The following is a 23,853-nucleotide window of genomic DNA, read 5'->3' on the forward strand; positions in this document are numbered from 1 at the left end:
ATTATATCGTGTTTGGTACTATTTTAGTTACAAAAATGTAAGAATCATGTTGGTGAAAGTTTCATTGATCACAAATCAAAAATAAGAAAATTAGAGTTTTGAGTTAAAGAGTTCAGCTAATCGCGGGTCTTTAATATTGGGTTGGCAACGAAATGCCACCTAATGACAAAATCCGCAATCACTTGGTTACCAACCCAATATTTGTGGATCGCTTCGATTCTCAGTTCCTTCTTCTCTTTTGCTCGCATTGTCCTTTTCTATGTTTGACGCGTCTAAAATCTCAGCTTCGAAAAATACAATCGCTTCTACATCTCCATTACTGCAATACTTGGATACCGATATCTGTGCAATTATCGAATGTTTCATATATTATTAAAAAACGCAATAATGGTTGCGAAAGAATTGTGCCTTTAGACGAAGTTTAGCTATTTTCTCAATTAAAATGCACTCACAGTAAGGGCATTTCAGCATCTTGATAGTATCTTAGAATTTACAATAAAACAGTTACACATCTTTTCTTCGCTTAACATCTACTGCCTACAGAAATAGTGGCAACAATGCAACAATAAAACTTTTTGTTAAGGTAGTAATATATAACGTTTTATTAAATACAAAATTTATATGTAACTCAAATAACTATTTTATATGTAAGATAATAGCTTGAAATATTAACGAACACCGCTATATTCTCTTATACATCTCAAACAAGAATGAATTTGTTTTATTACATATTCATACTATACAGTCCTCTTCATGGACATTGAGAAAACATTTGACAAAGTGAACCATAAAAGCCTCTTACAAACAATCAAAAAACACTCCCCGCAACAAATCTACCACTTATTCAAATTATACCTAAGCAACAGAACCTTTGTAATAAAAATAAAGGATGTATATTCTGAAGTAAAAGACATCAAGGCAGGGGTACCGCAAGGAAGCGTCTTAGGCCCAATATTATACACATTATACACGGCCGACATACCAACATCTACCAACAGCAAAATACTGACATTCGCGGGCGATACAGCTGTACTAGTCAGGCACACTAACCCAGAAACAGCAGTCACACTACTACAAGAACACATCACAAAAATAGAAAAGTGGCTGCAAGTTAAACAAATAAAAGCAAACCCCAACAAATGCAACCATATTACATTCACATTGCGAAAACAGATGCCACCAAACATCCTACTGAACGGCACGCACATAACACAAACAAGACAAGTCAAATACCTAGGACTCCACATAGATACACAACTCACATGGAAACAGCATATTAAATCAATAATAGACAAAATACAGACAACAAGGAGACAAATGCATTGCCTAACAAGTCAAAAATCCAAACTAAGCATAAAAAATAAATTAAAAATATACAAAACAATCATAAAACCAATCTGGACATACGGAATACCATTATGGGGGGCAGCAGCAATGAGCCATATAAACAAAATAGAGACATTACAAGCAAAAATTCTGAGAACAATAGTAAACGCCCCACGGTACGTTAGAAACGAGGATATTCGGAAGGACCTGGGAATACCAACGGTCAAGGAGGAGATTAGCAGATGCGCAGAAAATTACAGATTAGGAATAGCAACACACCTAAACCGGTTGGCTGCGGAAACGATCAACACAAGCATAGAAAGAAGACTGAAAAGGAAACACCAAGCTGATCTTACAAAGGATATAACCTAACAAACACGAAGATGGTACCCCGTTGGGGGTAACCATCCACATGCTATGTATATTTTAGCTATAATATTTTACCAAATGTCCCACTGGACAAATTGTAAAATTGCAATAAAATAATACAAAAAAAAACTAATCCAGAAACTGCAGTCATATTACTACAAGAGCACATCACAAAAATTTGAGGCGTTGTTGGATACAAGTGCCCAAGAAATATTCTCGAAGTTCAACAATAAGGTTTATTTAATAATTAACAGTCAACAATCAACAATCAATAATCACGCTTCTCGAATGCGTCTGTTTCGTTGTTACGTTAGACCCTTCGCACTTCCCTGTTCGAAACGGAATGAATCTTTTGTTCAAAACCGGACGGATTCTTTTCTTTGTTGCCCCTCGATATTCCCACTACGCACGCGTTTGTTAGACGTGCGCGACCGTTGCCACGTATGCATTCTTCCGAATATTCGGCGAAAGGACCGTAAGGTTATCGATGGTACATTAGAAATGTCGACCGTACGCTTTGATGGTATAGCGATTTGTGTCGCGAAGCCGTCGGAAAGTTCCGTCGTCGAATGCCGCCACAAATAGAAAAATGGCTACAAGATAAACAAATAAAAACAAACCGCAGTAAATGCAACCATATTACATTTACACTAAGAAAACGGAAACCATCAAATATCCAATTGAATGGCACGCATAACACAAACAAGGCAAGCTAAATACCTACGACTCCACTTAGACACACAACTTACATGGAAATAACATACTAAATCAATTATAGACAAAATACGGATAAAAAGAAGACAGATGTACTGGTTAATTAGTCGAAATTCTAAACTCGAGCCTGGAAAATAAACTAAAAAATGATAATAAAACCAATTTGGACGTACGGAATAACGCTATAGGGGACAGCAGCAATGACCCACATAAATAAACTAGAGTCACTAGAATTGAAGCTACTGAGAACAATAGTCAACGCCCCATGGTATGTCAGAAACGAGGATATACGCAAAGACTTAAAAATACCAACGATCAAAGAAAAAATCGACAGGTACGCAAAAAATACAAGGAATGAACGGCAACACATCCAAACTAGTTGGCTACTGAAGCGAGCAAAACTCTCATAGAAAGAAGACTAAAAAGTAAACACCCCACTGACCTCATTAAACCACTGTAAATAAATCCATATATCACTAATTATATCATATAGAATAGATATCATTAGTAATCCTAATTTCTATAATTCTGACAATTCTATTATGCGATAGATAGCAACATAGTAGACGCGAATGACATAATGTCACATCGAAGTTGTTGAATTTCTATTAAGTACCGCTGCTAGAACTGCGATTATATATTCATCAGATGCAGCGGCCTTGGATACCTTACGTTGGTAACATTGAAACTTTCAGTTTCTCGAAGCGATTTATAAAGTTCCTGGAATGCCCATCGAAATGGCTGATTTCGTTAAGGATACATTTCGACATGCATGACTTGGTCTTCTGCTACATTTTCTCCGCACGGACCATAAACTAAATACGTTTCATCTTTTCGCTATTAAAAATTTCGTTTTTGTTTTACCATAAATGATAATTATATATAAACACCGATATGCTGAATCACGGATATAAATATCTGCAAGAAGAAAAACTTTATTTGACATTTTTGTGTCGTCTTCGCATGTAGAATAACCTTCTCCTAATTGTCTGCTCATACCTAAGATTTAATTAATTAGATTAAATAGTCAAATTCGAAGATGGTATCCCGCTGGGGGCAGCCATCCACATATTATTTCGCAATTAAATTAGAAAAATTTGCCAAATGTCCAGTTGGACAAATTGTAAAGTACAAATTGAGTACTAAAAAAGAAAAAAAATTCCAGCGGTGGTTCCCCGCTGGTTCCGTCAGAATTCGACGGTTCAAGGCCATAGTAACAGCCCGCCGCATTATCAAGATAATCAACGGCGATTGGTAATTATTTTTCGTTTCGCAGCCACCGTTGGCATTTTCAAATTCGAACACCGAGATAGTTTCAGCCGCTAAATTTTCAAAAATCTAGATTCTTCAATCAGATGAAAAGCAGGCAGCACTATAAATTGATGAGCCGCTGTCGGCTCGCGCACTTACAATCGCGAGGTCGCTATGTATTTACAAACCTACTGTTAAGTAGGTTATGTTCCTTTTAATTACCATAGATTATTTTTAAGTGGACTCTGCTCCCACATTGGACCGCGCGTATATGTTTTACCAAGTGTATTGTATAGCGATTACCTGCTTTGTGTTTCTTTTCATCGGTTGTTATCTGTTCTTCTGTGTGTCCATTTTCCCGTAATATCTGTTTCTTTATTTCTAATCCCCGTGAACTCTGTGTAGAGCATTAATCTTGAGTGATGATTACTTCGAAAATTCTACTATTACGATTAAATTCTAACTTCGGTAGCTAAATGCATTAAAGATAGCCATGCGTAAAAGAGACTAAGTGTTCGACGTCGATCAAATTTAAATATGTTGTGAAAATCATTATGAAAAACATTTTTTTTTATGTATACGTCGCTCGACCTTAGTTTCCGAGATATAGGAAACGAAGAAAAACAGAGACTGAGTATCGAAGCATTCAGTAAATATTAATTAAATGCCCGCGATAACCTGAGATCTTTAGTTAAAAGATCAAACTTTCTTATTTTTGATTCGTGATCGTTGAAATTTTTACCAATATGCTCCTTATATTTTTATGATTAAAATGACACCAAATACGATATAATTTGAAGCATATTAGCTTACATAATAAATGATAATTAAATACATATCAATAAGTAATTGTAAAGTATAATTCAAATTATATCATGTTTGGTCTCATATTAATTAGAAACGTCACACAAATACGTTAGGAAGAGTCTCATTTTAAAAAGGTAAAAAATAAAAAAGTTTTGCTTTTGAATTAGTATTTACGTACATTGTGACATCTGGCATTAATATCAATATCTGACATTGAAGCATGTTATACTACTCGATCGCTACGGGACGTTGAATTTCCCCGTACGTCATAGAGCTAGCCCCCTCCCTCGGAATTCAGATAATGACACAGCAAATACCAAATGTCACCCTGTACTTGTAATAAATTACTGCTACTAATACTATGTTGAATCCTGCCTATACTTGCACGTTCATGGCAACGTCGCGTCGGCATAGTGCATGCTTATCTACTGTTTCTATAAACACATCGCGACCGCCGGAAAACTACCTGTATAACAAGCTAATTCGTCGACAAGGTACTTCAAAAAGATGGACTAGAAATATTTTTTAAAGGGCAATGATTGCAGTTAGGAATAAAGAGCTATCAAGCGTGAATTGAGTCAAAAGTCGTGGAGAAATATTTTGTTTGAATACGCAAAGCTCATGTCACGTAGGAGACACAAGAAATCGCGAAATTAACAGATCACCGGTTATTTCTTCGCGTCGCAGTTCATACGTTTCGCAAGTAAGGTAAAAAATTTGAAATTCAGATATGGTAGTAAAATATACTGTACGAATCCAACAGTGTGACGGTTCAGAGTGTTATAACAAAAAAAGTGCTAAGTGCTGATTTGGGACGGTTCTTATACTAAGGTTAGGTCTCTCTGGAGGAGTTATCGTCGGGTGTATATCAGACGCGGCTATTTTGTTACATCTGGTTATTGTTTCGATGGCTATGGATGCAACATGTTTTGTCTACCCTGTTAATGTTTCTGAGCGTGTGACACTCACAGAGGTTGACGCCCGCTATTTCAATCTACATAACCTTGTTACAAGAAAATGAAAATATTTATTATCCGTATTGAATATGGATTACTTTTTTTCAATTCGAGTGTCTTAGTGAACAAAATGATATTAACGTCATGTGATAGCCAGTTTCCTCACGACAACTGGAATAACCAGTATTTTTCGTTTTTTCTCTGTGTGTGACACACTCATGTGAGATCTATGCGTCTAAAAGATCCTTTTTTCATTTTCGAAGTAGTTTCAGGTTAGTAAGAAAGAAATAAATATTGAAATGTTTGTGCGCTATAGGAGCTGTTTGCAGGCTGCCACGATGTGTCTTTAGAAGCAATAGTTAAGTAGATGTACAATACAAACACGTATGTTGCCATGGGCATGCATATATGGGCAAGATTAAATGTGGTGGTAACAACAATCTTTTGCAAATATCTCGGAAACTAAGGCCGAGCGACGGTTATGTGCATAGGAAAAAGTTCAGAATGTTGAACTTTACAACAAATTTAGATTTCACCAAAATCGGAAGTGCATCCTCGTTTATGAATAATTACAGAATATCATTGTATTCTGAAAATTTGTCTAATTGATTTGCGTTAGCAATACCATAGTCATTCTTCATTTTATATTTCATTATTTATTATAATTCAATAATATCAAAAATATGTTCTTAGCCGGGGAACCATTTCCATACGTTACTTTACTACATCTCGCATAATAATTGTGCTATAAATTATCGATATACCAATTTATATTTACAGGTATAGGATAAATTATTCCGTTCTCTAGACTCATTTATGTTTTTGTCTTCCTTATTAACATCATGAATGCTAGTAATGAAAAAAGGTAATGTAGATATTTATATTATTAATTTGCACATACACATATCATGTAGCTAATGTTGGATTACATTTATATTTATGCATGTATTATTTTTTATATTTTATCAACTACATTGCAATTTACATTTATGTCACAGAAGTATAGTAGTATTCCGTGTAGAAATCTAAGAACTAAGCAAGTTTGTGTTACAATAGAATTAAATTCTAATTTTATTAAATGACATATACATTTAAGAAGATATTGTATCCTGCAACCGTGCAAACATCACACAAAGCGCAAACATTTTTTCATTTATTTGGATAAGCAAGCAAGCCATATCATGATGGAAGGAAAACAAACTGTGTTCTTTATATCGTATATTACGCTATATATTTCACCGTTGTTCTGAAGGAGGATAAAATGTTTCTTTGTAGTCATGGCGGTTGATCCAAACGAGCGCCATGTAAACACTATGTTCAATATACAGAGTGGGACGTTTAAGTGGGAATCCTGTTATATCTGCGTCATTTTTTATTTTATGGAAAAATGTTCCCGACAAAGTTAATGCATACAGATGTACATATTTACATAATTATTCCGTGTAAAACAAAACTATTTTGTTTATATAAATAGTTAGATATACCATGTGTAATGTTAGTAAGTTTGTCATTCTTCTTTCTTCTTTTCCTAAAAATAAGGAAATCGTTTTGAGATAGATACAAGCCTAGAATAAAAAAATTAATTTTCAAAATGGTACTCACGGTCATTTTTATAATATATGAGTGTCTGTTTGTTCTATGTATAAGTATTTGTAATGGTTCAATTAATTACATTTCTGTAGCTCGTATAGGCTCTATACATTTCTCCATGCTGAAAGTACAAAGAAAAATCAGCTTCTTTAGCAAATTGTCAATTATTGATATTAATATATGCTACTGGTACTGCATTCATTCTATCTAAAATTTCTTTTTTCACCAGTGAAGACAGTCGCAGTACAATTACAACTAAAGTAATTAACACTTCAATAGAAAGTGATGCAGATACATCTTCTGAGGAATCTACCCAAGAATCACAAAGGTTTATTCTAATTAATTTTGTGTAATGTATAGCAAAGTATCTACCTTAAATAAATAAAGATATTTGTTCTAAAGAAATTAGGGTGTTATAAAATTTGATATTTTCACAACATTTTCATACTATCATAACCTATTAATAAACAGAAAAATAAAAAGTTTTCTCAATAATTTGTATTTTTTTCAAATGTCAAACAAAAGATACAAATTGAAATAAAATTAAATCGATTAGAAAGAGGAACATCTCAAATTACAAAACATAATGTACGTAATATTTTGAAAAGGACATTCATTCAAAAACAAATAGATGTTCTAATAAATGATAAAAAAAAAGTCAAGTGGGGTGTGGCAACTACATGTACTGCCATAATATTAAGCACCGTGAATCCAGAAGCCTATCACGTTTTCAGAAAGAATCATTATCCATTTCCAGCTTTATCTACGCTTAGAAAATGTGCTATTCAGATGATATTTCACCAAGGTATTCTACCCACCCTTTTATTTCTCATGAAACGAAAAACATCAGTTGTTTCAGCCAAGTGTACATTTCTCAGAGGATGGAAATAGACAAAAAGATCAAACAAGTTCGTAGAACTGTGAGACTTGTTATTCTCAGAGGTCTATTAGATAATTGAAAGCTAATTATTTTCTATCATTGCGACAAATCTCTCATCAAGGATAAAGTAAATGACGTGATATTACATGCTACATTGCTGTTGCATTTACCTGCGACTTAGACCAACTAATAATAAAGTTTCAAATGAACTGAATTTTGGAACATAAAAATCCCAAAACTCGTATTTCACATATTCCTCTTGCCAAAATTGCATAATTTTTGCTTTTAATGGTGGGCTTCATTTTTTGGACTATGCTTTTTCTCTACATGAAAAACACATTACAAGGAACTGTACTGAAAAAGCTCTCGCTGTCAATTGCGTTAGAGACCTGAAAATTACTCAATAGCTGTTAGCTCGTGACTCAAATAGACAAAAACTATCTACAGCTGCTAATCTTTTTCCAAGACGATTGCTGGAGATGCACTGTGATGCGGCAAACAAGTTTTTGTGATACAAGATGACTACAATATTACATCAAAATTCATGAAGTTAATAACCTAGTGACTCGATATTTTTAATACCAAATTTCTAACGGATCTACAGACTGTTTGGTTATGAGTGTAACAAAATTTAGCAGTGATTCTTGGAACCAAAATAAAATGAAAATCCTGAACAAGAAGGTTATGTATTCGGCTTTCTTTTTTAGTTGTAGACAATTAAACGGCCGAAATATCCCTGTGAGGGGGCAACTCTCCTTACAGGAACGAAAATAGGTTAGCTTGAACAACAGAATGCAGAGCGATTCCAAATCGAACGATACATGGGTAGTGGCTTACCTCGTACAAGTCGTAGAGAATAAGGTTATGGTATTCGCAGATGTAAACTATCCTGTGAGACGTTGTATAAGAAAAATCATAGATTAAACATCAAACCTGTAAAACTCATTAAAATACGTAACAGCATATCGTAAACTGTTGCAGGGTGTTTTCGAACAGAGATGATTAGTATTTCCTCTGAATCTTCATCTTCATAAATAATTAATAAACAAATGTACCTGTAAATAATTTTTTTGCAACTACACACACCGTAAGAAAATCATACATGCACCGTGAGTGTCCGGACTGTTGCCAGACAAGTTGTAACAGCAATGTGCACAGAAAAACCACGTACGCATTACAAATTTATGAGCTGCTAATAAATGTGGCAATACGCTGTCTTGTATAAATCACACACAATATTTACATACATGAACATTAAGTAAAAGATAAAGAAACACAAAAAAAGCTACAAAAAAATTAATTAATTTAGTCTCCAAGGTATAATTAAAATATCGTTTTATGTAATAATGTGTAATAACATACATTAATGTCCAGCCGAATGATAAATATTTATTACGTTGAATAGCACTTTTAAGTTTTTGCTAAAACTAAGAAATGCTACTATCCTCCCAAGGCAGGGAGGATACATTTTTCTTATTAGATTATAAATAAATCATGTTTTGTCATGTAAAATTGGAAGATATAAGTAGACCAAGCAACGACAAGAAAAAAGAGAATTACAATACTAAGCTCAATATCCGGATGCATTTCTTAAAAGCGCAAAAAGTGTCATAGTTTGAATCTTTTCTCAATTTGTAATTAGTTAATAAGATACAGTTACTTGCTTGGAAGGTTATTTCGTTAAAGTTTGAGGTGATATTGGGTGTAGTGCGTTAAATAATCACTCGGTGTTTAGGTCAACAATATATTTATTAACAAGTGTCTTCTTTTGATCGCGTCGCGTATCGCTTTCGGTTTCGCTAGCAATCTCGCTGCCTGGTTACAACTCGAGTTTATCGCTTTCTGGTGCAAACTCGACTGTCGATCGGATTCGATTCTTTTCTTTTTGTCGCCCCTCAATATCCCCACTATCCACGCGTTTGCTAGGCGTCCGCGACCGTTGCCGCGCACGCCTTCTTCTCGAACATTCGGCGGAAGGACCGTTGGGATATTGATGGCTCATTAGACTCTTCGCTTCGGCGATATATACAAGTTTGTGTTCATTTCTAAATTATTCGTTAGTTATCAAGTTTGTTTAATGTAAATTTACAAGCACGAGCAGAGTGTTTCATTATTTCACTGCAGTGTTGGTCGAAAGTTTGTTTACATACGAAATAATTAATAAATATACAATTTCACTTATAAATAGGAATAAAATGTTGTGTTTAAATAAATGTCATTTAAACGATAGCAGAAATAAATTATTTCTTATTCTTCCTTATTTGCAATTTTTTTATTATTTAGGTTGAATTGGCAGGCAAATAATAAATGCTTTCCCATTTTGTCTTTTCCGTTTTATTTTATACAATGAAAACGTTGCAAAATTTCTGTTGTTTCAATTAATATGTCGCAGTTCATTGTTACTTTTAAAATTATTCATCTTTCAAATAAATTGTTCGAAGGTCTATACTTGCCAAAGAAAATATTCGCTTTGTTGGAACCAACGACTGGTAAAGCTGTGTTATATTTTTATGTTGACTTGGGAAAGCATTTCAATTTTCATGTATTTTCCCCATTTTTTTTATGTACGTTCGCCGATTTCTTTGAAACGACTTGACCGATCGAGATTTTCTGCATCGTGCGGAAAATATTCTCCCGTTGATCTCGTTAGAAAATCTTTTTGCATTTGTTTTTTGTAAATTACTTTTTTTTGCAAAAATTCAATTTTTTCGTATGTTTATCTGTTATTAAGGATTGCATTGAGCAATACAAATAAAATCTTTTGCACATTCTAAGGATAGTATCATTATTACAAAATTCATTGTTAACTATTGTAATAGTAATTTGTTGTTTCCCAATTTCATTTACGTGTGTTTAGCGATCAGCGATGCCAATTGGTTGGAACAAACGATAATGGATGAAGACAGATGGAGGAAGCCTCCCACTAATGTGGATCGTGGATGATGTGGTCTACCCACTCGACCAGTGCTTCCAGGTTCACCAGTTTTACGATATGGTTCAGCGATCTCTTCACTTTACACTCCAAAGATACGATATATTTTAGTCCTCGATTGCTTCATTTTCGTGCCTCCTGTTTGCCATTTGAACAACGGTTTCGTGTCCTATAAAATTCTAATCTTAGAATAAATTGAGTATGTATATATGTAAATATGCTTACTTGCTCAATGGCACGCCCTCTGCTTTCTTACTCATCGTGATGAATTGCATCGTGTTCCAAGGTACATCTAATAGAAAGTTCAGAATTTTGTTCGTCCATTCACGCGGATGTATCAGCGGTTACCTGTCTCAGCCAATTTCTTTACACTAGTGTAGGAAAATGGTATAGTGCTAGTAGGTTTAATAACGGTATGATTGTTACAATACCGTTTGAAGCTCCGTCAATCGATATGTTTACGCAATCACTATTCGTCATTAACTGACTTCGTTACAACGGTTTTTTTTTAAATACGCTGACAACACTCCATGACAACGCTGACAACATTCCATGACAACGCTGACAACGCTGACAACACTCCATGACAACGCTGACAACACTCCATGACAGCGCTGACAACATTCCATGACAACGCTGACAACACTCCATGACAACGCTGACAACACTCCATGACAACGCTGAAAACACTCTATAACAACGCTGGCAACACTCCATGACAACACACATCCGATATCTCCCAGGCAATCCGTCCACGATACTACACTACTTTCCTACACTAACTACGTATTGTGGATATCGCGTGGTTCCATTTGATCGACGACTGTCAATATGAGAATAGATGGAATTTTGTTATAGCTATCTGAAGGAAAGATCGTCGTCTACGTGGTTATAGTCAGGCAGAATACTCCTAATCTATATGTCGGAGACGAAAGGACATCGGGGCCTTTCTTTTGGAATTTTTGGGAGGATCCCCAATACTTTAGTCTAGACTATTTATTATAGCTGTACTGAAATAATGAAACTTAGAAGTAGTTGTTATGATTCAATCCGATTATGTTTGTGACGGACGTTCTTACTTAATAGAGAAGTGTCAATATTATGGGACACACGTTGTATTAACAATCAAACCCCGGGCAGGTGCAATGTCGCCGCTAAGCGGGACTGCCTAGCAACGGCGGCTCGAATTTTCTTGGTATCTCCGGCCAATGTACAATGAACAAACGCGATCGTAAGGAGATGAAAGTTTCCATCAGTCTTTTATTCTTTCCATCACCTTGGAGAGCTTTCACATCGTCTTTACGTGTAGTATTATATCGGGCGTCACAGCAAACGTTGATTTATGCTTCAAAAGAGTTACCCTATTGACCGTGGATTCGTTATTGAACCTAAGAACATTGTCATTAACATCTCGAGTGTTTAATCATCACGGTTATTTGTCGAACTCTGTAAAAATCATATTTATACCATTAAATATAATCTCCGTTGTACAACGATGGCTAGTCCGAATGAAGATTCGTTACACGCTTCTAAACCTAACGATAACTCGACATATATATATTAGGTTGTCCGAAAAGTTTCTTTCGTTTCATAAGGTAATAATAAATGAAGAACAATTTCTGTTTTATATTATTTTATTGAATTAGCTATGATCCATTTCGTTATATTTCTATTATCATGTTCGTGCATAATTCAATAAACTAATATAAAACAAAAAACATTGTGCGTCTATTATTTCCTCATAAAACGAAAGAAACCTAACCTAATATTATGTTCGTCCGAAAAATGTCTTTCGCAAACGTGTTTCCTACGACAATGCACCTTCATACAGACGTGAAACCAAGTCTGTGAAAAGTCGCGGTGTTTATCTCAACAGAACAAAATGGATCGTACGTAATTCGACAAAATAATATAAAACAAAAGCATTGTGCATCTATTATTTCATCATAAAACGAAAGAAACTTAACCTAACCTAATATTAGATTCTTCAAAAAATGTCTTTCGCAAACGTGTTTTCTACGACAATGCACCTTCATACAGACGTGAAACCAAGTCTGTGAAAAGTCGCGGTGTTTATCTCAACAGAACAAAATGGATCGTACGTAATTCAACAAAATAATATAAAATAAATAATAAATAATATAAAACAAAAAACATTGTGCGTCTGTTATTTCCTCATAAGACGAAAGAAACATTTTCTAATCTAATATAGTTATTGAGTTATTGAAAAGATAATATACGCTTTTCGTCACGTTCTAAGCGATAAAGTTATATTTTATTATTTATTATCCGCATAAAATCGATAATTCTCTCTGTTATAGGATTACAAACAGCATTTAAATTTGTATAATGTTACATGCTGTCATCGCCATTTCACCTCGATTCTCTTGCATTAGAGGAATACGAAAATTCCAGTTCGCTTGTTCACACGAGTACGTCGGATTTTAATATTCGCCGATGAAATGGAATAAATTTGCATACAGAATCCGAAACAGTAGGCAAAGCAAAGACTAAGTTAATCGAAACCGATGATTTTCATATCTCTATTTTTGATGGCGTTGGACCATAAACACTCAATGTCGATCTTATCGGTCGATGATTTATTCGGCAAATGGAATTCACCTGACATCGTGATTTGCATCGAACAGTGCCGGAAGTTTGTCAGAGTGATGTCAGATAGTGACAGGTTAGCGATAAAACCAGCTGCATCGCGTATTTCTGTCAAGTATATTTAGCAATTTATTCACCAGCCAGAATGATGAATCGATTTTTTCAATTTTTGGATACGTAAAAGGAAATATACGACGAAATTTATTCGCGCCTTGTCTGCCAACGGAGATATAATTAAAAGAGAAAATTAAAGCGGAGCTGGCTAAAATCTGATAAGTTTTGACTCACGTTGAGGTGCAATAATTTTCCGAAGGAAATCTTGGCTCTTCCATGTGAGGAAATTCGGTTTCATATTTTTATACAGCGTTGATAAACGGTAGCTTCTCGTATAAGAGCGACGAGGATAGACGATAATTTCTTCTTTGCTTCGCTGTTGACATTTACAAATTATAGATGACAGTAATTGATCAATGAATGATGTGAAATTCTGGGAAGATGAAATATTCAAGTTATACTCATATGGAGAAAGGTGCAGCAAAATGGCGCCTATATAACTCAAGAAACACATGTACGAAACGAATATGAAATGTTAACGAACGACCAGGACAACTTACCAGGCGATCCAGTATATCGTCTGTTTGTGAAGAGCTGTCGATTTCGAATAGGACAGAATTTTTGAAAAGATATATTCGAAGAATGTGTTGGAGGAAGACGTCAATTTCTCCCTTGAAAACATGGAGAATAAAAGCCACGAGGAGATTAGAATTTACCTCGAAAATAAATCAAATCGCAGCTTAGTTTGTAATACAAATAATTGTTCACAGCAGCGGCTGAATTCCGTTGGCACCTCTTGTACTTTAAATTTGAATAGAAATGAAATAAAATAAAAAAATGTATTTCAATACTTAACGATCTCGTAACATAAAAATTGTTGGTGGCAGAAGGTAGAAATCCCACGTTTCACGAGAATTCTCCGGTCGGCTGGCGATCCAACGGCAACTTCACAGTCATTGTTTCTCTTGGGGAAGGGGCGATGTTCACCAGGCATCCTGCCAGTCTCAATATAATCAGCTGGGCGACACGGTGTCTTAGCAATTGGTTCGGTCTGGCAGGAGGGTCTTTCTGGCCTGTGGTGCCATCTTCGCAAACTTCCGTGGCACCAGCCGAATCGAACTGCGTAGGTTTGATGCGTTTCTATTCCCCAGTCGGTTAAAGAAACGGCGCAACTCGTTGCGTCTTGTTGCAAAGGGAGGTCTCTGTCTCAAAAGCTAGCATTTACGGAAAGCACGGCGATGAGCATATCTGGTGTCAAATTTTTTTACCTTCGGATAGTACGCCATGGGCTGTGCAAACATCTCCCAATTGAGCGTTTTACATTCTTTAAAACGAATGATGGAATCTTTAGAAAACAGAATATAATGAAATATCTGCTTTCAAAGCGTGTAGGCTTTCAAAATAATAGGGAATTTCTGTTTTCAGATTTATTCTTCTACATGTTTTTCTCAGATTAGATTTGGTCGATTTGGGAAATTTGAAGGAGAAGAGGAGGCTGATTGAAAAAGATTTGATACAACAAAAAGGAATTATGCGTATCCCGATAAATATATTTTAGATAACAATTAGGCACCCTTGACTACAATGATTAGAATTTAGGGTCTAACTTTTTAATAACGGACGTAACCTTTTTAATAGCTAACATCAAATCATCGTCTGTAATTTCGAAAGAAAATACAAACCTGATAAGTGAATCGGACAATCCCAAACACTTAACGACAACGTGTTCGTTCTCGGCATCATCAAATTCTAGCAAACAATGAATGAACTTCGTTGCGTCAATAGTATCAGATTCGATGTTGAGGAAAACAATATTTGTATGTACAGTACTCAAATCAATCGAAAATATAGACGACTGGATTTCATTTAGCGCAGATGCAAAAGCGTAAGCCCTTCTATGGTCATGAACTAATTTGGGGATATTTTCAAGAGCTACAAGCCCAGCTGCAGCAAGAATACCAACTTGTCTCATGTCCCCACCAAGTACTTTCCTGATTCTTCTTGCACTAGTGATAAAGTCTTTAGTTCCACACAGAAGAGAACCTACAGGAGCACCTGAATTAAAATGAATATGTTTTAAATTAAAAATAGCTTTATGATTTTGTCTATAACTCAAATTTTGCTTATCTTAATGCAGTATATGATATGACATAATATAACCTCAAATTTCGCTTGTGATATGTGATGTACTTCATGCAAACGCGTTTTATACTACACTACATATAGTGATTTGATTTATTTAACACGTTGAATGCCACACCAGTTTTACAAGAGTTTGGTCGTGGCGGCATGATGAATTTTTTATTATGCGATACATATAATGCTGAAATATTACCTACAAGAGATATGTTATGATGTATAATCATCATTAATGAATTTATCTCACTCAGGCCACCGGTGTCCCCCATGGCGCTGTAGTGCAATTTCGCTCTCGATTCACTTGTTTATTGCGATTATTAATTATTTCATATTATTTCTTCGCGTTGCCAAAGAATTGTTCTATGTTGTTACATCCCGAAACCTACCATAAACCATAATCCATCGCTTGGTCATATTTATTCGGACCCGGAATAATCCTAAAGAAGAATAATCCTAATCGCAACAAGATTTAGCATTCTTTACTTGACTGACAAGGCTATTAATTGCCATCATACATCCTTCAAGTCGAAATTATTATATATTATAATGAGAATATTGTTCAGTAAAGTAAAAGCGGATTTTCCCATGTTCGACAGCCATTGGTGGAGGACGCACATAACAGATCTCTATTTCATGTATAAATAAAACTATCTTTATATGTTTTATACTACATTAATTTCGTCACACCATTGCGGTAACGATGGTAATTATTAATATCGATTATTAATTATAATTATTATAATAATCGATTTGTTCGGGTTATGTATTTCTACTAATCTTGGTGCGCCGGTCACCGGTGACCTCCACGGCGCCACGGCCAAGTTGAGTACCACTCACCGGCGAGATAAGAATAAGAAAACAAAACTCTCTACTTCCATTTTCATTATTACTTTAATCATCTTCTTTTCAGAAGTTCCTGTCTGCAATCACCGGACTTCGTAGTTTTTAACTATGAAATGCCTCAAAGACTCAGAGCATAGCCTGTCGACGGTTATATCACATGAGGTTCTAAGGAGCGAATAGTTACCCGATATTCAACACAATTATTCAATAACCAATGACTAGTGAAAGGAATGCAACAGCGTCATTCAATAAGAAGAAAGACAATTCCAAGGTTAGTGAGATGTCACGAGGAGCGTAATGAAGACAACTGTAAAGGAGATGGTAGAAGCGGCGAGTGGGTCGATTGATGATTTAAATCATCAGGGGAGTTCGATTGAAAGCTTGACTCTCTAAAGGGGATCTTACAAATCCCTGCAGCGAAGAACACCATTCTACGTGCAAGAATATGAACATTCGCACTGCATGGACAAATATTTCGAAATGCAGGAGAGACAGTGCTAGATCTACGCGTAAAGGGTGTAGTTGACGTTATAACACGATGGTAGACATCGAGAAACGTAAATGTACAACAACCTGTTAACATATCGATGTAAAAAGAAGTAATCGTAGGAGCATTATGAAGCATTGATGGAAAACGAAAACAGTAAAATAACTTCACTGAATCGAAACAATTAAGAATACCAAATACAGAAGAAGTGAAAAGGAGATGGTAATAGCGCTACTGCTGCTGTTGATGGCTCTGGGAGGAACTGCCATTGGGATTGGAGGTGTCCCTTGAGAAGACGGAAGCCCTGTAATCTTTGTAGCAGGGCAGACGACGGGACGCCTCCAGCGGAGTACCGTGTGAAACTGGGGTAGGTTGAGCCTGAGACTACGAAGCTAAATGAAATATCTGGGACTCATCCTCGATAGCCACTGTGGGCATTCGGTGCCTACTTCGAGGGTCTGGTACCGTCCGTCGAGGACACGGCAAACGTCTTAGGACGTTTACTGCCTCGGATTGGCGAGCCAGGAGGTAGGGGGACGCCGGTTGTACACGGGGTGGTACGGTCGAAGTTCCTTTATGGAGCTCCGATCTGAACGGTGGATTTGAAGGCCAACCGTCGCATCCTCCTGGACTGCAGAAAAAATTGCATGTAACTATGGCAATTAAGGTAGTGAGAGGATTTCGCAACATAGCAGCGACGGCAGTGAAACATCAACCACATCCTTGCTGCGTACTCTCAATATACTTAAGGACCCACCANTTAATCTTGGCATTTTCATGGTTAAAGTCCTTCAGACCAAAAACAAGCATCTTTCATTTCGAGTGTTTTTTTCGAGTGTGTCTACTACGGACAGCTACGGGAAAGTTAGTTTTCTCACGTTCGGTATCTTCCGTTAGCAACTTTCTCTCGAGGGCGGTTAGCACACTTCCTCACCCACCATCCTACAAAATTAACCAATTGACAGCGAAATCTATTTCCCTCACTCTCCTAAGGAAGATTTGTCTTTAACAAAATAGCTTTTCTTGTGTCTTTCGACGCATATGGTCCGTTCACTTTATTAATTTTTCATCTTTCGAACAGTTAACATCCCCTTACCGGGTTTCTACCCTCAGATCAGTCGCCTCCTTAATAAAGTTGATGGAGTAAAGTGTAATTTACACGTGTTAATTCAATCCGTGCTCAATTGTGACTATTAAGAGTACAAGAAGGCGTAATGTAGAAAAAGTTAATAATTGTGTTTCGGCTCAACCTTCTTGTTTCTATATAATCTGAGTTATGACCTTTGATTTTAGGTAACAGCACTGGCGGTGCTGGCGGGGTTTCCCCCGTTTGAGCTGCCCTGTGGTGTCGTGAGTCTGCTGGGTGCGGCTGACCGTGCAGGTACCAACGTTCGGTCCAGGCGCGAAAGAACCTGCCAGAAAGTTGGTGGGTAAGCCTTGATAAGACAGCGGCCTCGCACGGACTTAGGGTCGTCGAGGCCATCCTGCCAAGCTGGGCGTTTAGTGTTGTACTTCGTGCCATCGAAGAGAGGGGATTGTCATTAATGCTTGACGGGGGGGGGGGGAGAGAGGCTCATGAGTATGTTTTCGCGATTCCAGGCCGCTCCTGACGCGCTTCGGAGGGTCATCGTGGAGATTTTAGCCGGTATGAATCCAGCACTACCCTGTGCCCTCATTCCCGAGGGCGCGGTGTGGCTATGAAGGTAGCCTTCACGCAAAAAAGACGAATCGAGAAGAGTGTTCCGACGAGTGGTATAACGAAAGTTGAAACGAGCGTTGTAGCAAGAGATCGAGAAGGATGTTGAAAATAGTGTAGGAAGTGTTGTACGTACTGTTGAAAACAGAAACTAAGGAGAGAAGAAACAGTCTCGACCTTACGGACGTCANCAAGGGGATACTTCCAACCGGCGAACGTTTCCAGTGGCGATGGTGTCTGCCCTGTTACCGGACGACCAGGAAGAAACGGACACGCCGGAACAGACTGTGATCAGACGTAACGTGATAGCCCCTCCGAATGTCAAAGACACCCCAGAGTTTCGCTTTGAAGAACTCAGTGACGCTGTGAAATGACTGGCGAAGGGGAAATATCCTGGACCCGACCTAGTCGAAGCAATAGTAAACCAATGGGCCTGTGGAGAAATTCAACAAGAGCTCCTTAGGCTCATGAATGGCTGCCTTACCTGGGGGGTCTTCCCAAGAAGATGGAAAGTGGGGAACGTCATTAACCCTCCCGAAGAGACCGGAACGGGACAAAAGTAGTCCGAAGACCTACAGGTCAATCTGCCTGCTGTCTATGGTGGGCAAATTGTTGGAAAGACTGATGGCTACTAGGGTAGCGACCATTTTCCGCAAGCACGTGATGTCCTCGGACCGACAATATGACTTTCGTCCTGGAAGATCGACGGTGGACGCGATCACCAAATTTCGCGAAAAAAGAGCAAATGGGCAAGAAGAAGTACGTCCTCGCAATTGCACTTGACATATCAGGAGCCTTCGGCAACGTATAGTAGTCGAACTGAAATAATGCACGAACTAAAGGGAAGAGGCTGTCCCGACAACCTATATCGGTTTACGAGGAGTCACTTTTTGGACAGAATCATGGGAAAAGACGAAGCAGTCAGCAAGCCCGTCTCGAAAGGATGACCGCAGGGATCGGTAATGGGTCCAAGTTTTTGGAACCTTATATTTGACGACCTGCTGGCTGAGTTAACGACAAGCGCGATAGATTGTGAACCGATCGCGTATGCGGACGGCATACCGATCCCAGTCACCGGAAACGCGAGGAACGAACTACAGGAAAAGGGACAGGAAGTAGTCACACGTGTTTCTACTTGGTGCACCAGGAAGAAACTATCGTTGTCAGCGAAAAAAACCGAAATGCTGCTCGTCAAAGGCAAGCTGGACGCGGAAAGACCACCGATCACCAAAATGAACAATGGGAGCATCAGAATGCGACAAGCGATTATGTACCTGGGAGTGTACCTTGAAAGCGGCCTAGAAATTAACAGGCACGTGTACGAAACAACCCATAAGTGCCAGAAACTATTCAACAGCCTCGTAAGAGTGGCCAAGGCGAAATAGAGACTCGGACAGGCGGCCATGCGTATCCTGTACAAAGGGCTGTTCGATCCAATAACTGCATACGCCGCAGCTAGCTGGAGCGAACTATTGAATGGGAAAATAAGGAGCATGCTCATAAGGTCACAGAGGATGGCACTCCTCGAAGTTATGATGGCCTATAGAACAACGTCAACAGAGGCACTCCAGGTCATTGCTGGGGTCGTTCCGATTGAAGCCAGCTCCTAATCGAAGCTAGGACCAGGATATATACGAAGAGAAGAGAACAAGTCAAATCAAGCAGCGAGAAAGCAATCGTCATTGACGAAGCCATTGAGAAGTGGCAAGAACGCTGGCAGACCACGCGAAAGGGTAGATGGATCTTCAAATACTTGGACAGCAGCAAGGATGGACTTGAGAACCGCTGGGTAAGACCCGACCGCTACAAGACACAGTTCATCAGCCCTTGCGAAGACTTCAACAGCAAACTCAAGACATTACGTCTGAACGAAGTGGACACGTGCGACTGCAGCGAGGAAGAAACCCCTCATCATATTATAGAGGATTGTCCAATCTTCGACGTAGACCGACAGAAACTACGGAACACAATACAAGAACTTGACTTGCACTGGCTGGAGGAAAAGTGGGAGTTCGTAATAAAGGACGTATACCTTCACTTTCGTCAGTTCACAAGGAGCGTCCTGCAGGTAAAGGAACAGAAGAGAAAGAGAATCCTACGAGAGATGGGAGTGTTCGGGACTTGGAGTGGCCGCCTGGTAATTACCGTGATGTTTTATATGAATTAGATGCGATCCTCGGTCAGGACGGCCGTCAAGAGTCTACGCACCCCTAGTGCGGACCCATCATAAACATTTTATGGTACATCGCAGGAAGACCGGGAACGCGGGTTTCCCCAAGGTCACCCGCGCGCGATTCTTCATTAGGGCGGCCAGCCCACGCTAACCATATATCATTACCCAATTATAAGTTAGGCACAAACTTGAGACACATCCACCACGAACTTTCCTCTACAACAGCAACATCATCAAAAACTTACTCTTGCACCAGTAGTCAAGGAGTCAAGACCACGTAACAGAATTCACACAGTGACAATTATATTTAACAGGGATAGCCAGTAAACTAATGACAGTTGTATTAAGAGTTCTGAAATGGAATAAATAAAGCGAATCAAACAGTGTGCTTTACATCTCTATAATTCTCCACCTTGGACGCGAATAACGTTCAAGGATCGCGATATCAACCGATCAGTTGTGCCTGACTGGTCGCTAGTTAGTTGAGTGTCGCAACAGGGAGGTACATCGCAACAGGGGCGACCTCCAGAGAGAAGATCGACACAATCGGGTGAGCAGACAAGCCAGCCTCTAAGACGAAGTCCAAGGCTGGCACGACGGGCACATGAGCAGAACAGAGAAGAAGAACTGGCCCAATAAAATCAATAGATCTGGAAAAATTCCGGCCATATGGAAGGTGGCGAGGGTGGTCCACTAGCGAAGCCGGGAAAGGACCCGTTACTCCCGTCATCCTGCAGACCCATTAGAATCTTACAGGCATTGAGCAAGATCTGGAAACATACCTGTAAGATGTTTATCAAAAGGAACGGGGGGGGGGAGGTTTCCTGGAGACGCCTTCCACGTGAAACTGTTTGAATGTAGAGAAAATAGAAACAGGATTGAGACGTCTTTGGTAGAGTTTGTGTGATTGCGGATTCATGTAGGAAGCGGAGTCTGGTGCACGTTTTAATCGCTCTGGATGTTAGAAACGCCTTCAACATTTTAAGATGAAAGAAGATTATATAAGTAATCGGCGCATTTTATTACATGACTACCTTTCGGATAGAAGAACTTTAGCTTATTGCGGAGACAACATAGTCAGAAGAAATGTACACACAGGAGTCCCACAGCGACCGACCGTGGGTCCACTCCTGCGGAATAACGTTTACGATGGCCTGGTCCCTGTAATGGCCTTCGACGCACGAAGGTCATCATAAAATGATGCGCGGACGCGGGCCATCATCTGGCCCAAGGTAAGACTGAAAGTATACTATTGAGAGGCAAGCGCGTCCCGAACATGTACTCTTCTGGCTTGTTTTTCCGTCTCTCCAATTTCAACATTAATACAGTGAAATATTTGGATGTTTTATCGATCAGCGTTAGGAGGTATTCTCCTCATTTGGAACAGATGTGTGGCAAGGCAAAGGCGTTCGTTGGCGCCATTAGAAACCTGTTGCCGAACGTAAACGGACCTACCAGCTCCACTAGGAAACTGTACTATGCGGTATGGGAGTCGGTGGTACTTTACGCTGCACCAATATGGGCATCTGCGCTGAGCTATCAAGAAAATAGCTACGATAAAGTGTCACATGCGGCCCTATGCGTCGTGACGCACAGTATGCCCATACGTATTAAGGCCAGACAGCGGGAGAAAAAATGACCATTTAGAAAGAGTTTTACCGCACTCAGGAGACAAGATACACAGGATAAACAAGAAGAATCCCTGATCGAGGTCGGTCGGGTCAACTTTAATCAAGAGGCGGGGAATCGGTGGAGGATTGAATGTGCCTTTTATAAAATTTCATCCAAATTTACTTTTGTCAAATTTGCAAGTTCTATTATTGCATTATCTGCTGTTGATAAATGATAAATATGTATGTGCACACAGTTCGTATATTGTTCGAACAACTTCTCACCCCATATTTAAGGGATTAATGTATGTTCTAAAAATTAATACAAAGCATTCATAATGCATGCGAATTACTAAGTAATTCGTAATAATGTAATAAAGTAAGAATTATAAATAAACGCGAAGTCGGTATCTATAGAAAATTCAATGTATTCATTTTGGAATATATTAAATTTTCTGTACGTGCCACTCGTGCGTTTATAAGAAAGACCAACACATTGAACTGGAAGTAACATAAATCTACAATCAGTATATTTGTACGCTATGTCGATGCGAAGAGGTAATCTCTTAGTGGCAACGCATTTTCGTAATAGTATTATGCAGGATAGCACGCCGCTACTTACAAAAATATCACTGAGCGTGCGTGTATGAATGTCTGGAAAGTCGATATCAGACTCGAAGTCGCCGAGCTGAAAGAGAAGAAGTCGGGAAGACGCAGAGTCCGTGGGGTACCGCAGAGTTCGGTCTCAGGACCAGTCCTCAAGTACCTCACGTACGATGACGTGCTTCGGACAACAATGCGCCCCGAATCGGTACTGACGTGTTACGTAGACGACACGTTTGTGCCGGACTAAGGCTCGATGTGGGGACGGACGAACCGTCTCCCAGAGACGGCAGTGGCCTGTGTGGTTGCGTTCATCAAGGGATTGGGATTGGAGGTGTCCCTTGAGAAGACGGAAGCCCTGTAATCTTTGTAGCAGGGCAGACGACGGGACGCCTCCAGCGGAGTACCGTGTGAAACTGGGGTAGGTTGAGCCTGAGACTACGAAGCTAAATGAAATATCTGGGACTCATCCTCGATAGCCACTGTGGGCATTCGGTGCCTACTTCGAGGGTCTGGTACCGTCCGTCGAGGACACGGCAAACGTCTTAGGACGTTTACTGCCTCGGATTGGCGAGCCAGGAGGTAGGGGGACGCCGGTTGTACACGGGGTGGTGCGGTCGAAGTTCCTTTATGGAGCTCCGATCTGAACGGTGGATTTGAAGGCCAACCGTCGCATCCTCCTGGACTGCAGAAAAAATTGCATGTAACTATGGCAATTAAGGTAGTGAGAGGATTTCGCAACATAGCAGCGACGGCAGTGAAACATCAACCACATCCTTGCTGCGTACTCTCAATATACTTAAGGACCCACCA

The 23,853-nt window shown here is 38.8% G+C and overlaps 1 protein-coding gene, 1 long non-coding RNA gene and 1 pseudogene across 3 annotated transcripts in view; 2 read left to right on the top strand and 1 right to left on the bottom strand.

The window, feature by feature from the left end:
* The first annotated feature begins 5,831 nt into the window (after positions 1-5,831).
* Positions 5,832-8,057, top strand: LOC122577480 (annotated as a pseudogene).
* A 6,961-nt stretch (positions 8,058-15,018) lies between these two features.
* LOC122577474 (probable low-specificity L-threonine aldolase 2) overlaps positions 15,019-23,853 on the bottom strand; it is a gene marked incomplete at its 5' end in the record, with an annotated part of 15,162 nt that continues 6,327 nt past the window's right edge. The window contains one exon of the mRNA XM_043748800.1: positions 15,019-15,544. Coding sequence (XP_043604735.1) covers positions 15,078-15,544 — 467 coding nt within the window. The remainder of the gene's footprint in view (positions 15,545-23,853) is intronic.
* LOC122577476 overlaps positions 15,554-23,853 on the top strand; it is a 14,194-nt gene continuing 5,894 nt past the window's right edge. For both annotated transcript variants that reach the window (XR_006320326.1, XR_006320327.1), the window contains exon 1: positions 15,554-18,661. This is a non-coding gene — a long non-coding RNA (uncharacterized LOC122577476). The remainder of the gene's footprint in view (positions 18,662-23,853) is intronic.

Source organism: Bombus pyrosoma, unplaced genomic scaffold (genome assembly GCF_014825855.1).
Source record: "Bombus pyrosoma isolate SC7728 unplaced genomic scaffold, ASM1482585v1 HiC_scaffold_4717, whole genome shotgun sequence".
NCBI classification, from domain to species: domain Eukaryota; kingdom Metazoa; phylum Arthropoda; class Insecta; order Hymenoptera; family Apidae; genus Bombus; species Bombus pyrosoma.